The sequence below is a fragment of the Neolamprologus brichardi genome, chromosome 18 (assembly GCF_056152115.1).
Source record: "Neolamprologus brichardi isolate AB-2024 chromosome 18, ASM5615211v1, whole genome shotgun sequence".
NCBI lineage: Eukaryota > Metazoa > Chordata > Actinopteri > Cichliformes > Cichlidae > Neolamprologus > Neolamprologus brichardi.
In genome coordinates, this window is record NC_142121.1 from 30,183,361 (window position 1) to 30,198,851 (window position 15,491).

Below are 15,491 nucleotides of genomic sequence, written 5' to 3' on the forward strand. Positions count from 1 at the left end.
TGAGAATGAAAGAAAAGCCATCTGGAGCATGTACAGACTGATATTAAACTTTAATAGGGCTGTCAAAATTGAGAGCAAACTAAACAACTGCTGTATAAGGCCCTCCGCTATCTTAATTTAATTGGTCACATGACTGCATCATGTGACTAAAATGGGTCATTGTTTTTGTAAAGGCTCCGGGTTTGCTGTCCACACTGCGACACAAAAACGTTTTCAAATGTATCTGCTTTGGAGAGCGTTTTCAAAAAGCTCTGTTTACCTTCACCAACAACATCATCTGAGTGTGGACGGAAGGCCAAAACAGAGAGAAAAAGATGTGTTTTCAAACGAAAACGAATTAGTGTGGACATGGCAGAGGTGCAGAGGTGCATCTCTGCACCTCCTTTACCTGTAATGTTTCTTTTTGGCAGCTGCTCAAAGGTAAGAGGTGGTGTAAGAGTCAATCGTTCTCTGTGAACATTAAATAATGTTCAGTGGTTCGTATTAAATAATACAAACCACTTAAATGTTTTTTTTTTATTTCATGACAAAAAACCAAACAAACATGTCTTCCCTATTAAAAATGTAATTTAGGTAAATAGAACTATAGGCCAAAGAAAGAATGCATGATTCTGAGGTGAAAAACATTTTTCTATGCAGGAATTGTGTAGACTTGCAATGTTGTATTTGGTCACAGTCAGGTCATATATATTTGAGGACAAGCTTCTTGGTGAGAGTGTATTTGGGCTCTGGCATTGGTTTGTGGGTTGAATACTCTCCTTTGCTGATCTCCCTGTTCACACGTGTCAGGACAGTGAGGATATCGTCCATCTCCTGTCTGCAAGGACAACATGAGAATAAAAAAAAGACACATTTAGGATAGTTTCAAAATTTTAACAAAAGACCCAACTCATGCCAACACCATGTTTGAAAACACCAAAAGCAGGCAGACAGAAATGTACAGAGATTTGATGTATTTGATTTGCCTTCCCTCATTACTTTTGAGTCTCAGAAAATGGTGGAGTTTGTGTGAAGATGAGTACTTTTGGAACTGTTAAACCTGTGCTTTTTGTAAAACTCAAAGCTCAAAGTCTTCACTTCAGTCACATCATGATTGTGTGAAAATTTATTGAGGTGTTCTAAAAAGGGAAAACTACTACATTTTTGTTTTTGTCCAAAATTCTATGGACCGAACTGTATGTGACATTTTAAAAAATCTACTCTGTAGGAAACTACTGCACTACAACCTTCCCATATGACAGTGGTGTGGTCTGCTATAAAGAAACTAATCATTTTAACTCACCTTTCCGCTGCTATTTTCAGCTGTTTGCACAGCTCCTGGATGTAGATAGATCCTGTGAGTGTGTTTCGAAAGGACTTGCACTCCTCTACTGTGGCCATGCCGATCAGAAAGTCTGCTAGCTCAGGCACTGTCTCATCAGGGCTTGAGTCGTCAGCTTGCCATGCTTCTTTTTTTCGGTTCTCGTCCTCTCTGCTGCAGGGACGGTATCCTTTCTGGTATCCATCACCTTGACAGGCTTGAATGAAGAAGAGTTTGGGCTTCCCTGTCAAGGTTGAGGCTCTTTTACTTGTAAAGGGGTCCGTCAGCTCTTTCAGGAGCACCCTTTCCCCATCAGTGCCAAAGACACACTCCTTTTCTCCATGTGAAAGCACGAACACCACCTTAAATCAGAGGTAGATATATGTTTTATTAATTATACTAACACTACTGCTGACATGTTGCTGCTGTTACAATCACAGAGACATGCACTACATGGTAACATTTTTTAGAAATGTGCTGATCTAAGACCTTTTTGAGAAGCCTGATACTGCATATCTGCACAGTAAATGATAAACAATAGCTGAAAAAATGTAAATGTAATACTGATAAGTTATGGTTTTATGGTAAAGTGTCTGTAGGTTACGTTTATGGTAAGAGCCTCAGAGCCTGCTGCTTGTATTATCTTCTCAGATAACTCTTTTTTCAAACTAAATTTCAAAATAAGTGCATATGTATGAAGTACTACAACTCCGAAGATGTGTCTACGCACCAAGGCATCATCACTTGTAAAATTAATCCTGCCAAGATCATTTATTTTCTTCTTCATCTGCTCTGCAGTACAGTTGTTGTGTATCTTCACTTGAAAACCTAAGCGAGTGAACACTGCATTCAGAGCATCTGTATCAGACAGAAAAGAAGCAAAAGAAGGATTATAAGTACATTACATGGTCATGGCATACGTATATATGCATTAATTGTTACAGGGCTCAGGAGCTTCCAGATAAAACAGTCATACATAAATCAGGTCATGTGACTGTTTGAAGTCAAGAACTGTACCTGCATCCTTCTGAGTTCCTTTTCGATCCTTCAGATGTGTTCCTGTGAAGATCTCATTGTTGAAGACCACGCACCAACCACGTGGGTTATGAGTCAGAGTGTAGTAGTCTGACTACAGGACACAAACACAGAAAACAGACTGATGATAAATGTTACTGATGTGACAAAAGAATGAATGAAAGCATGAGAACCTGTGAATGGATTACCTCATTAGGAGGAGGAGTGGGCAGTGGCTCATGGGTATTCTGTGGGAATAAAACACAGCGGTCAGGAAACTGACAAACTGCAACATTAACTGCTCAGAAACACACATTTACAGACACACATATACCTCAATATCCATACTGACATCAGGAGGTAACTTGAACTGCTGCTGTGGATGCCGGGCGCCTGTAATGATCACAATCATTCGATGGTGTTACCAACATATACAATTTCATGCGTACATGTTCTGGTATATGGAAGTGGATCCTGTACTTTGTGTGTAGTTCTCTAAAATAATTGCCAGTTGTTGATCCGGTTTCTGCACTGCTTCATGCAGCAAAGTAACATCTATCTCTGACTCTCAGATCCTCAAATAATGCTAAGAGGCTGCACAAAAGTGCCCTCAGTGACCCAAACTTTAGAAAAACTTCATATGAACTTTTTAATATTTTTAACATTAACTATGCAAGAAACATCTCCTGGATGCACTGGTATGCATCTTCGGCGATGTATCCTGGAGTAATCAGGTGTTTCGGGTCTCGCAAAATCATACATCCTCACCCTGGCGACCAAGTCAGGGGTGATCAGGCCACAACTTGCGTACCAATAGCTATCCACAGATCCGCTCTCTTTATCCACAGCCACCTTGTGGCTCTCTCTGCAGTTTCACTCACAGTCTGGATGGCCCTCTTCTTGGCTGACCCACCCACACCTAGCCGGCCGAGGACTTTGCAGAGTGATTGACCTGCAAAGCCCCTTCATCCCACTTCGATGGGCTCATAGAATGTCTTCCAGCCCCTTTCCCTGCACTAGTTCCTCGTCCTCAGCGCATTTCCTCTCGTTGGCCTTCTTGATCCGCTCTTCCCAGGGCACTGTAAGTTCCAGCATATTCAGTTGTTTTGAGGCCTCCGAAGTGATGATCATGTGTGGCTAGAGGGATGTTTTTAAGATGTGCTGGGGGAACTTTAGCTGTTTACCCCGGTCAGCCTGTAGCTGCCAATCCGAGACTGTGCTGAGGAGGCCAGCTGTTAACTGTGGGCACACCTGGGGTTTCTCTCCAGCCTTAATGAAAGAAATTGCCTTCTCTGGAGTGTGATGGTGCTTGCTCAGGAACTACTCTGAGCACCTGGTTGTGACGCCACAGATACCGACCGTCAGCCAGGGCCTTTCGGTAGCTCCTGAGGAGGTGTTCTAGGGTGCCTCTTCTAGAGCACAGCAGACAGTCTGATGTCTTACTCTTCCCCCACACATGGAGGTTAACTGGGCTTGGCAGGGTGCTGTATACTGCCTGCACAAGGAATTGGACTTTGTGGAAATCTGCCTGCATGATGACTTGGCGCTGCAAGGTACTCTCCCACCTTGTCCACACTCCCTGCTGCCTGAGTCCTACGGCCCTGCTCACTCGCTTCTCCTCATCACCTGCTTGTACCTCTTCCTGGAGTAGCTGGTGTCCTTTCCCGACATCTTGGTGACCTGGGCCTTTGGGAAATAAGACTATAAACATGGCCAGCATATAACGTCTCACTCTGTAACAGTGAATAAGCTCATTGTGGGCCTGTGAATCAATGTCACAGGCCCACAACACTGATTTGTGTCTTTGCACACAAAGACTTCTCCAGATACTGAAAGTATCAACTGCGAAGATGTGGAGGGACACGTTGAGCTTGTGGATAAGATCATGAGAAAAGCAGAAGATACCTGCAGAACTTTCCTCAACCTCCTGCAAACTGATGAAGACATTTAAAGTACTTTCCCTGAACTGAAGAACTTACATATCATTGACACCCTGTTTCTACCTAAGCCTGATTAAGCTTCGTTACTTCAGCATAGTGATTACACACACAGAAATGTTGTGTCTGAGATCATGTTCAGGTTGGATGTGCAACTCTGTTTCTCTCTGATTCCCTTCTATCACAAGACAGCTCCAGTCAAACAGAGGTGAGGTCCTACTTCTAGAAAGGCAGAGCAGTTCAATAAGTTACAACATTTGTGTCAGAGAGATAATATAAAGTTTAATCAGTTTACTTCAGGAGCCCTACTGGTGAAGCACAACAATGGGTTTTGACCTGTAACCAGTGATGGTTAGGTTAGGTTGCATAACTAGCTCCTCAGCTGGAACAAAACTCCATGTTGTGTCTGTTGAAAAATAACAAGAAGAAATGGAGGCAAAGATGTTTGGACCTGTGAGTGTCTGAACGTTCAGCGGTCGAAACCAGTAATTTAATGTGGCACCAAGAAGCAGCTAATTGGAAAGCTGATATATGTATTGCTAATAAAATTCATATGATGTAAATTAGCAACAGACTTGAATTCTTTTTTTTTTACGATTCTGTTTTGAGACTTTTCTGAAGTTATTTGTGGATTTGTGTCTGACTTTTAAACCTGACTTGGAGCAGGGTGCACCAGCTGAACTGTGGTTAAATGTTCAGATGATCAGTAACCATTAATAACTAAATAGTAGCAATTATAACTACGTAGTTCAACACAAATCGCCAATATTCGTCAATTAAAGCTAGCAACACTGAGCTGGTGCAACAACCAGCAGACCTGGTTAGTTGTTTCTTTCTGCATAAAAAAACAAAATGGAAAAAAATCCAAAACAATAACTAAATGAAAATTAATGCACGAGGACAACAACTATGATTAAATGTACTGACACTAAACTAATAAAATTGAGAACAGAATGTTTTGGAGAGACAAGAACTCATCCAGAATTCATTAATTGTGTATAGAGATGGGTGGAGCGATCCAATAAGTCACTCCCCTTTTATGCGCAATTTGATCTGCTGCAGGTAATAAGGGTGGGAAGGGCAAGGAAAGCTTCCGTGCTCCCATAAAAACGTGTTTGCAGACTAAAGCTAAAAGAATTTAGACTTTAGATTAAAACTAACTCAAATGTTGCTGTCAAAAGTAGCGCTGGTCTATACTGTGAAATGTTGGTAAAGAGTAAAGGAAAACAGTAAATCAGCCACGTCTCATAGCAGGAAAGGTAAAAGAGAGCAGAAACTCACTGTCACTGGGACCAGGTTTTGAGAAGTTTCCATCTATAGCATCCTCTGCAAAAATGAAGACACAGTGTTAGAGTCCGATCCCTGTGACGGTGTTTCAGTCGATCACACAGAGAAAAACAGCAATATTAAAACATCACACATGGGTGTAATATTACATTCATTAAAGTACCTGACCTTACAGCCATCACGTATTATTGCTTTAGTTGTACATTTATACAGAGGAATGAAGCAGCCAGCAACTCCATCAGAGCGATCAGGACATTTTATAAGATTATTATTACCAAAAAAAAGTCTAAGTCCAGATTGTATTGTGGGACTGGAGTTAATTTAATTTATTGTATAAATGTGCGAATCTGCCATCAGCCCCGTCAAAACTCGTTATTAGTCGATCGGTCGTTAAGTTTTCGCTCTGTAGCATGCAGTAGCCCAACACTCAGCCCTCATTAAATCCCGACCTCTGTCTGTGTGGGTTTTACTTTATCGATGCAGAATCGCAGTTGATTTGCCGAGTTCTTTCGCTGGCTGATTGCAGCCGATCGCTTCCAGGATCTCGAGAACCACCGTCAGAGCCCCCTCCTCGGTAAAAGTAGACACCAGCACGTCTGTGATCTGCAGACGGCTTTTGTCCTCCACGTGGCTGCGTTTCACCCGCGGCTCTTCTCTGCGGTCCAGAAGCTTGTGCCAGAACCTCTCAAACTCCCCCTTTGACAGGTTCTCCAGAGTGTCTGCCAAAGTGGATGTAATAGTTTTGGCCATTCTTCACCGAGATCCAAGACTGAGCCTCTGCTGTTGCTTTCTGGTGTGTTGCCAGAGAAGTTAACTAATTCCTGTCTGAGCAATTCGAAACTATAGTCAAGAGAAAAAAAAGATACATTCAAATGCTTTCGGAAACAGAAGACCTCTAATGAAAGCAAATGGACACGAGTACTTATTAAAATAGCTCAGTCTGTTTCACGAGTTTTACAGATTATTTCAGTGTAGTGGTTTCACAAGCCCATTTATTTATTTATTTATTTATTTATGTATTTTGTTATTGTCATGTTGCATCGGAGCAAACACAGCATCTCCAATTCTCTCTCGGACACCTTTATCAAAGTTTTATTCTAAACTTACACAGTCTTCTTTAACCGTGCCACCACAAGCCCAAAACATTTCAGCCTTTCTAAAGTAACATAAGGACACTGCGATGTTTGTCAGCATGGAACAAATGAGAGAAGCCCATTAATTGCATGTCCTCAAAAGCTCACTGGATGAGTCACAAGCAGTAAGTAACAAGCACAGTTACAGTTACACAATTCCTCGTTCATCACTCATTTCCAGCCAACTGTTGTGCCCTTAAACAGGGGAAATAGTGAGGAGAGGTGAAAGAACGGCACAGACACGCAGCTCTCACTCTCACTCGTCTGTATTGAGTGAAGGAGGAAGAGCGCGAACCCACCTACTGGAGCCCTGAGGCATTACCAATGGATCGACGCACAATCAACCCAGGCAAAACTTTCACTACATATCTCCCTCTATATTCCCACTGCATATTCTATTCAAAAACAGTCAAAGCAACAAATAAAACATTAATAAAGGCATCACATGAAATGTAAGGAACAGAGATGTACAACTTCAAAACTAATCAAATTTATGATCCACCACATACTCCCCCTCTGAATAGATGTTGTCCTCAACATCCAAATGTTTAACATTTAGCACAAGCGTGGAGTTATGACCATTAACATCACCAAAACCACATACAATAAACCATTGCATACTATAACTGTTTCTTGTACCTTATATGTACTCTACAAGAATAGTTTCACAAGCTGGAACTCTTTTCATACATTCTTTAGTGTGGGTTATTACCCAAAGTCTTTCAGTGTTCTCATACAGTCTGTATGAATTACAGTGTCCATGCAGTTACATTAACACAGTCTGCTGCTGGCTTGTGAACAAACTCCTTTTAGTGCAGCTTGTCAAAGCAGTCACTCTCTCCTTTGACCAATGTCCATGAGAGTGATACAAGTGGCCGTAGCCATGTGGTGTGCTTTGGATGTGTGTGTTAAGCTGCAAGCACAATATGAATCAGTTCAATGTCCAAAAGTCACTTTGAATATGAATTCTGTGTTAAACAGTCCATTTACTTGTGGTTGGTGTGGAGTGTAAGTACATTGTCTCTGTTCAGTAATGTGTTTCGTGTGTGATCACAATGTTTCTTTTCACTCAAGTCCATACAGTTATCAGTGGCAGTATGCCACTGATAACTGTATGGAGTGGAGGAACCTGTTCCTGAACAGGTGCAGGAACAGGTTCCTCCACTGATGGCTCTTCGACATAATTTTCCTCTTGGTCAGGTAGTTGTTCACATTGGTTCAGTTCTTCATGTTCATTCTCTGGCTCAGATGACATGTTTTCCACTGTTTGAAGGTGTTTGGCTGGTTCATCAGTGCTCATAGGATTCAATGTCTGAGGGTAAAGTGCCTCAAATGGCTGCTGAGATGACACTGGATAGTACTCATCATCGTCATCCTCTTCCTCAGCTTGTTCCACTTCCTCACTTGTCTCCACAGCTCTTTTTCTTGTTCGTGGTCGCACTTTAGTTTCAACAGGCAGATGGTCACATGGCAGGAGAAGATTGCGATGCAATATCCTTGATCTCCCTTTTGCTTTCTCAGGTCTGAGTTCATAAACTGGGATATCTCTGCTGACCTGACGAACGACTGTGTGAACCACATCCTCCCAGTGGTTCCTCAGCTTGCCTGGACCTCCTCGAGGTGTCATGTTCCTTATTAAAATACGATCACCTGGCTGTAATACTGAGCTCTTCACCTTGCTATGAGCGTTTTCTCTCGTGATCTCATATGCTTCTTCCATGCCTTGTTTCCATTTTACCATGTAGTCATGTAGTGATTGCCATCTCCTTGTTCTGAGGTCAAGCTGAACAGCATGTCGATTGGCAATCGTGGGGAGCGTCCGTATAACAAGTAAAAAGGGGAAAATCCAGTTACCTCGCTGCGGGTACAATTATAGGCATAAATCAGTTTGTTAAGCGAGTCCTTCCAGTTAGTTTTCTGACTCTCTGAGAGTGTTTTCAGCATCTGGAGTAGTGTCCTATTAAACCGCTCCACTTGTCCATTCCCTTGGGGATGGTAGGGAGTAGTCCTGGACCCAGCAACTCCACAGTAGTTTTTCAGTTGTGCAAACAGATGATTTTCAAATTCAGCACCTTGATCATGATGTATTCGTGCTGGAAAGCCAAATCTTAAAGCATAGTCATTAAAGATTTTGTCTGCAGCCGTTTTACCTGATTTGGAAGTTGTGGCATACACTTGGGCGAAGCGTGTGAAATGGTCAATGACTACAAGGATGTATTCATAACCCCCTTTGCACTTGTCAAGGTGCAGGAAATCAATTGAGACAAGTTCAAATGGTTGAGTGGTGACAATATTAGTCAGTGGTGCTCTGCTCTCATGACACGGCTTCTTCTGTTTTATGCAAACACACCTTCTGGTCACATAATCCTCTACTTCCCGTTGCATATAGGGCCAGTAAAACCGGTCCCGTATCAGTGACAATGTTCTCTCTACACCTTGATGGCCCATTTCATCATGTAGCTCCTTTAGTACAGTACTTTTGTGTATTTCTGGTAGGACCAACTGTTTTCTGTTTGCTGTTTTTCTGTGCAAGATCCCATTCTCATCCATCTCCAATTTGTCCCACTCCCTCAGGAGACATATGACCTGTGGGCTGAGTTGTCTTAGTTCGGAACGTGATGGTTTTTCCTGTGTTAGTTTACACTGAATTACAGGTCCAATAGTAGGATCACTTCTCTGGTCCTGTTTGATCTGGCCTTTTGTCAGAGGGATGATGGAAACATCTGTGGCCATGGCTGAACACCTGACTGAGACACCCATGGACCATGACACATTGGAGTCATCCTGCCTTTCCACTGCCTGTGTGGTTGCTCCAATTGACAGGCCATGACAGGGACTAGAAAGAGAGAGCATATTTCTCCTGTTTTGGCTTCCCTTCATTGGCTTCCTGTTAAATCCAGAATTGAATTCAAAATCCTGCTCCTCACATACAAGGTCTTAAATAATCAGGCCCCATCTTATCTTAATGACCTTGTAGTACCATATCACCCTATTAGAGCACTTCGCTCCCGCTCTGCAGGCCTACTTGTTGTTCCTAGAGTATTTAAAAGTAGAATGGGAGGGAGAGCCTTCAGTTTTCAGGCCCCTCTTCTGTGGAACCAGCTTCCAGTTTGGATTCGGGAGACAGACACTATCTCTACTTTTAAGATTAGGCTTAAAACTTTCCTTTTTGCTAAAGCATATAGTTAGGGCTGGACCAGGTGACCCTGAATCCTCCCTTAGTTATGCTGCAATAGATGTAGGCTGCCGGGGGATTCCCATGATGCATTGAGTTTTTCCTTTCCAGTCACCTTTCTCACTCACTATGTGTTAACAGACCTCTCTGTATTGAATCGTATCTGTTATTAATCTCTGTCTCTCTTCCACAGCATGTCTTTTATCCTGTCTTCCTTCTCTCACCCCAACCGGTCGCAGCAGATGGCCGCCCCTCCCTGAGCCTGGTTCTGCCGGAGGTTTCTTCCTGTTAAAAGGGAGTTTTTCCTTCCCACTGTCGCCAAAGTGCTTGCTCATAGGGGGTCATATGATTGTTGGGCTTTTCTCTGTATCTATGAAGCGCCTTGAGGCGACATTTGTTGTGATTTGGCGCTATATAAATAAAATTGAATTGAATTGAATTGAATTACATCGTATGCCATTTCCTCTGTGCATTCATTCATAAACGTTTCCATGTCTACCGGCATTCTGGAGAGGATGTCTGCGTCCACATTTTCTTTACCAGGGCGATATTTAATTGTGAAGTGAAAATCTGCCAGTTCTGCTACCCATCGACACCCTGTTGCATTCAGTTTGGCAGTGGACAGTACATAGGTAAGTGGATTATTGTCGGTGTACACGGTGAAGAATGGTGCATAATATAGGTAATCACGGAATTTTTCTGTGATAGCCCACTTGAGAGCAAGAAACTCTAACTTGCCTGAATGCAGATGGTAATTCTTCTCAGCTGCAGTTAAAGTGCGGGAACCATAAGCAATCACACGAAGCTTACCATTCTGCTTTTGGTACAACACGGCACCTAATCCCTGGTTTGACGCATCGGTGTGAAGGGTGAATGGCTGTGAAAATTCTGGAAAGCCTAGAACAGGGGGCTGAGTTAGACAGTCTATCAGCTGCTCTAGTGCTAACTGGTGCATGTCGGTCCACTCAATAGGTGTACTCGAAGGAACACTAGACCTGTTTCGCTTTGTTTGCCACTTTAATCTTGTGTTTCGCTGGGTCTCAGCATCTGCAGGTCCCTTGAGCAAGTCATACAGAGGATTTGCAATTCTGGCAAAATCCTTGATGTATTGTCTGTAATAACTTAGTAGGCCCAACATTGCTCTTAGTTCACCAACAGTACCTGGCCGTTTGTTTTTCAAAGCTGTTACAGCAGCAGTGTCTGCGGGGTCTATCCTGCTTCCCTCTGCTGACACAATCCTGCCAAGGTACCTCACTTCTGTCCTAAACAGGTCACACTTCCTTGGTTTGAGTTTGATTCTGTACTCCCTGAGTCGGCGCAGCACTTTCCTGACATCCTCAACATGATCCTCAAACGTTCTGCTAAAGACAAGGACATCATCGAGGTAAGGCACACATATTTCATCTCTTAACCCTTCTAAGCACTCCTCCATGCAGCGTTGAAATGCTGCTGGAGCATTCATCAGTCCAAATGGGATTCTGACCCACTCATACAGGCCCCAGGGGGTCACAAAAGCTGTTAGGTGTTTACTGTCTTTGCCCATGAACCCCTGGTGGTATGCTTTACCCTGGTCCAGTAGAGAAAAGAGAGTGTTGCCACCTAAGTTGTCCATGATGTCTTGTACTCTGGGAATGGGGTGGCGGTCTGGGTGAGTCTTCCTATTCAGCTCTCGGTAGTCAATACACAAGCGCAGTGTACCGTCTTTTTTTCTCACACAGACTACCGGAGAGGAGTAAGATGAGTTTGATTTTTCCACCCACCCCTGAGCTATTAGGTCCTGTAGGTAGTTTTTCATTTCCTGATACAAGGGTTTTGGTACAGAGAGATAAGTCCGTGTGACTGGCTCATTATCTTTCAATGAAATGTTCATTTGCAAGTTTTCAACACAGCCTATGTCATCATCAGATTTAGAGAATGACTCTGATTCTTCTCTTAGCATCTGACTAACAGCTTGTCTCTGGTGGTCATTCAGGTGAGTCAAGTCGATAGGTGGGTCCCAATGTTCACTTTTAGGTGTGTTCTCACCTGAGCTCTTAGTCTGGATGGGACGGACTGATGCAGTAGGGAGGCAGTCAGTTTTGAATACATTAGCAGGATATATTGATGCAACAGACTGCACAGTTCCAATAACAGTCCTACTTGGCAGTATGATGTCATGGCTAGTGGGATTTTGTACACTAATGACAATTTTTGGTGTCATACCAGTCTTTACTAAAACAAGGGTATCACAGAACTCGAGTCCTTCGGGCCACTGTGGGTTCTCATGAGGCTCGAAGATCAGGGTTCTATCTTCTTTGAAAGGTGGGGCTTGCACTCGACACTCGATTTGGATGGAGCTCTGTTTAGGCACTTCAACTCTCTCATTTGTTGTTCTTACACTGTGCTCACATGGCTGTCCCACTGTCACTGCATTAACAAAAGCTCTTGCCCTACTCTTTCTGAGGTGAGGAAAAGCTACTTTTACTGTCTGCATGAGTTTGTCTTTATTCTTATTGTTTGTCTTATCCTGTACTCTGTTTGCAACTAGGTGTGAGATCACATTGAAGCCAATTATGGGGCATGACTGTTGGTTGCCTTTTAACACTAACATGGGTATTAGCAGATCTTCATCATTAGCAGTAAGTCTGAAGCTTACCTCGAGCCAACCAATATATGGTATTTCCGTCCCATTGGCTGCTTCAAGTTGCAGTGGTTCAAGTGGGTCTACTAGTTCTGCTATATCTCTTAGTTGGACATCAGGCAAATGGGTCTGTTTCCAGGTTGCATCTACAGCACAAATTTGTGAACCTGTGTCCCAAAGTGCCTGGATTCTTTGGTTGTGCAGAAAGCACTGAATGAGACATTTCTCTCCTACAAGCTCTTTTACAGTAGGCGTCTTCACTGGATTACTTCTTTTCCTACACTTTGGTTTGCAACTTGACTGTATTTCCTGTTTCTTAATAGATGAACATGTATATGGCTTACAGTACCTTTTGTGCACAGACCAGTGTGTCTCTTGACAGTCTTTTGAGCAATACAATGTTATTTTACAAACAGAACAACATTTTAACTTCATACTCTCTTCTTTTCCCTCACAGTTAGCACAATATTGGGACTTTTCAATGCTGTCGGTTGCCCCATGTCCCGTGGGAGCAACCTCCCTTAGTTTAAAGGGCTCCCTCTATCTGATTTTGTCAGTCTAGGTGCTTTACAACCTGCACGGAAATGCTCACTACTCCCACACCTAAAACAATGCTGGCAATATGCCTCACCTGCCTGCACACATGCAAAACATCTGGGACGGTAACGCGGTGAGGGATAATATCGCTGTGGTGCGAATCTTTGTTGAAACTGTGCTGTCCCATGCACTTGCCCAGGTCCATGTGCTGGGTGGTATTCCTGTGCTGCTGCAGGAGGGTGCTGGTGGTAAAATGGCATGCAGTTTTGTTCAGCCTTAATGGGGAAAGGCTGCTGAGGTGCTGGGGTTGTCTTTTGAATGGTTTCTCTGATTTGGGAAACTTCAGCCCTCAAGTCTTTCAGCAGCACCATGTCAGCATGCATTTCCTTTATTTCTGTTAGAAGATCAGGGGGTAGAGAGGCTGGTTTCTCTTGAGCCGTGCTTCTCTTTCCCACTGGGGAATCATTAGACTGGACAATATTTACAGCTGTTACTCGTGATGGAGCGGCATGTTTCTTTTTGTCCTGTCTTTCCTTTTCATTTGCGACTGCAATATTTACCTTCTCGAGCAACAACTCATCTGAAGTATTTGTTTGCAGGAGGTAAGGTTGCAGGTCACTTTTAATATTGTCATTCTGAAGACCAGTCAGGACAGTATGCATGAAAAGGCTCTGGACTAGTGCTGGATCATACTTTAGACTGGACTCAACTTCCTGAGAAGCAAACAGGATTTTCTGTCTCAAGTCCATTGTCCTGATCAAGAAATTTTGGGGTGTCTCTTTACTACTCTGAACCTCAGAGGTAAGTTGTTTGTATAACTCTGTGGCACCTTTCTCCTGGTAATGAGACCTGAGGATTCTCCTAAGAGCAGGTAATGTGAGGTTTTCTTTTCCTTCAAGATAACTCCTTAGCTGCAAGCCTGGCGTGATAGCACGAATTACAGCATCAGTGATTTCTGATTCTGGGTAGCCCCTATTGATCCCGCTTTCAATTTGTCTGGCCAGACTGGAGAATGTCAGCCTGTCTTTTTGCCCCGGCTCTCCTATTTGGCCTGATATCTTAAATTCTTTGCGCCACATGGAACTGTTTGGTGCTGTTGGAACAATGTTTCTCACTGGGGTGCGAGGACTTAAGGCAGGATTCGTGCTATTCCTCATCAAGTCCTGCATTTCACCCTCTTTTTGTTGTAAGAGCAGTCTTAATGTCTCTATCTCCTCCTGGCTACTTTCCTGGTCCTGAACAGCTGGATCCACTGTTTCATTCACACCTTGTTTTTTATCCATTTGTATGTCACTTATAATGTCCTGGACATTAAGAAGTTCTGACATACCTTCGTCCTCTCGGGTAGCCAGCTCTGTGCGTTCAAGGTGCTTAACTAAATGCGAGACTAGCTGACTGCGCGTTCTATTAATCACAAACTCTTTTCCTGGTCCTGAGATTTGAAGTACATCACATAATTTAGTCAGCTGCTCTAAAGTCAGTTGATACAGTGTTCCTTTAATCTCCAGCTGTAGCTTTTCTAATTCAGACTCCATGTTGTCAGAGGAGTTAGCACAAGCAGTCAGTTGAGAAATGATCAGACTTAGTTGGCTTTTACTGCCCCCTAGTGGCCACCTTTTCACTTCAGGATACAGACACCAACTTAGGTCTAGCGATGTCTCTGCTGCCTTACTATGCTCCCTTCTGATACCTGGGTCGTCTGGGGGGGGATGATCAACGAGAGGATTTCTCTTACAGGTCAGGGATGGTCCTCGAATCAATCATCCCAGCGGTGCCTCCAAATGTTGTGCCCTTAAACAGGGGAAATAGTGAGGAGAGGTGAAAGAACGGCACAGACACGCAGCTCTCACTCTCACTCGTCTGTATTGAGTTTCAGAAGCTAAACAGATAGTAACAAAAAAAACTCTTCACACAATATGGCGGAATAATAGCGAAAACTAGCACACACAGTAACAGAGATTAACTGAAACTTCTCAGCCAAAAACAGTCCGCAATTCACATCTTTCGCTACAATGAACAATGATAACAACGTAATAATCAACAGTAACACACATTTATACAGATTTGTCCATGACAGTTACCTTAAACAGGGGAAATAGTGAGGAGAGGTGAAAGAACGGCACAGACACGCAGCTCTCACTCTCACTCGTCTGTATTGAGTGAAGGAGGAAGCGCGCGAACCCACCTACTGGAGCCCTGAGGCATTACCAATGGATCGACGCACAATCAACCCAGGCAAAACTTTCACTACATATCTCCCTCTATATTCCCACTGCATATTCTATTCAAAAACAGTCAAAGCAACAAATAAAACATTAATAAAGGCACCACATGAAATGTAAGGAACAGAGATGTACAACTTCAAAACTAATCAAATTTATGATCCACCACACAACCACCTCATACATCACATCCGTTTATTACAGTATAACAGCATATTTTCAAGATATGAGTGCTAACAACAACATTTCAGTCTTTTAGAGAAACA

The 15,491-nt window shown here is 43.1% G+C and overlaps 2 protein-coding genes across 2 annotated transcripts in view; both read right to left on the reverse strand.

Annotated features, from left to right (window-relative positions):
* Positions 1-15,491, reverse strand: part of LOC148097802 (caspase-8-like) — a 48,887-nt gene that overhangs the window by 27,285 nt on the left and 6,111 nt on the right. Inside the window, exon 2 of the mRNA XM_087831535.1 lies at positions 14,229-14,238. Within this exon, the coding sequence (XP_087687661.1) occupies positions 14,229-14,238 (10 nt within the window). The remainder of the gene's footprint in view (positions 1-14,228; positions 14,239-15,491) is intronic.
* Positions 682-6,288, reverse strand: LOC102778871 (caspase-8-like). The gene is made up of 8 exons (XM_087831546.1): positions 6,039-6,288; positions 5,533-5,577; positions 2,649-2,707; positions 2,524-2,562; positions 2,318-2,429; positions 2,031-2,158; positions 1,283-1,662; positions 682-817 (listed from the first exon to the last, which is right to left on the reverse strand). Exons 1-8 carry the CDS (start codon positions 6,286-6,288, stop codon positions 682-684), a joined length of 1,149 nt encoding a protein of 382 aa, XP_087687672.1.

What these genes read in the sequence shown, in the direction of transcription:
- LOC102778871 (XM_087831546.1), bottom strand. Translation starts at nt 6,288, where the DNA reads ATGGCCAAAACTATTACATCCACTTTGGCAGACACTCTGGAGAACCTG. An exon ending in ATGTCAGTATGGATATTGAG is followed by an intron (nt 2,563 to 2,648) that starts GTATATGTGTGT and finishes TTATTCCCACAG; the next exon opens with AATACCCATGAGCCACTGCC. An exon ending in TTACAAGTGATGATGCCTTG is followed by an intron (nt 1,663 to 2,030) that starts GTGCGTAGACAC and finishes CTCTGATTTAAG; the next exon opens with GTGGTGTTCGTGCTTTCACA.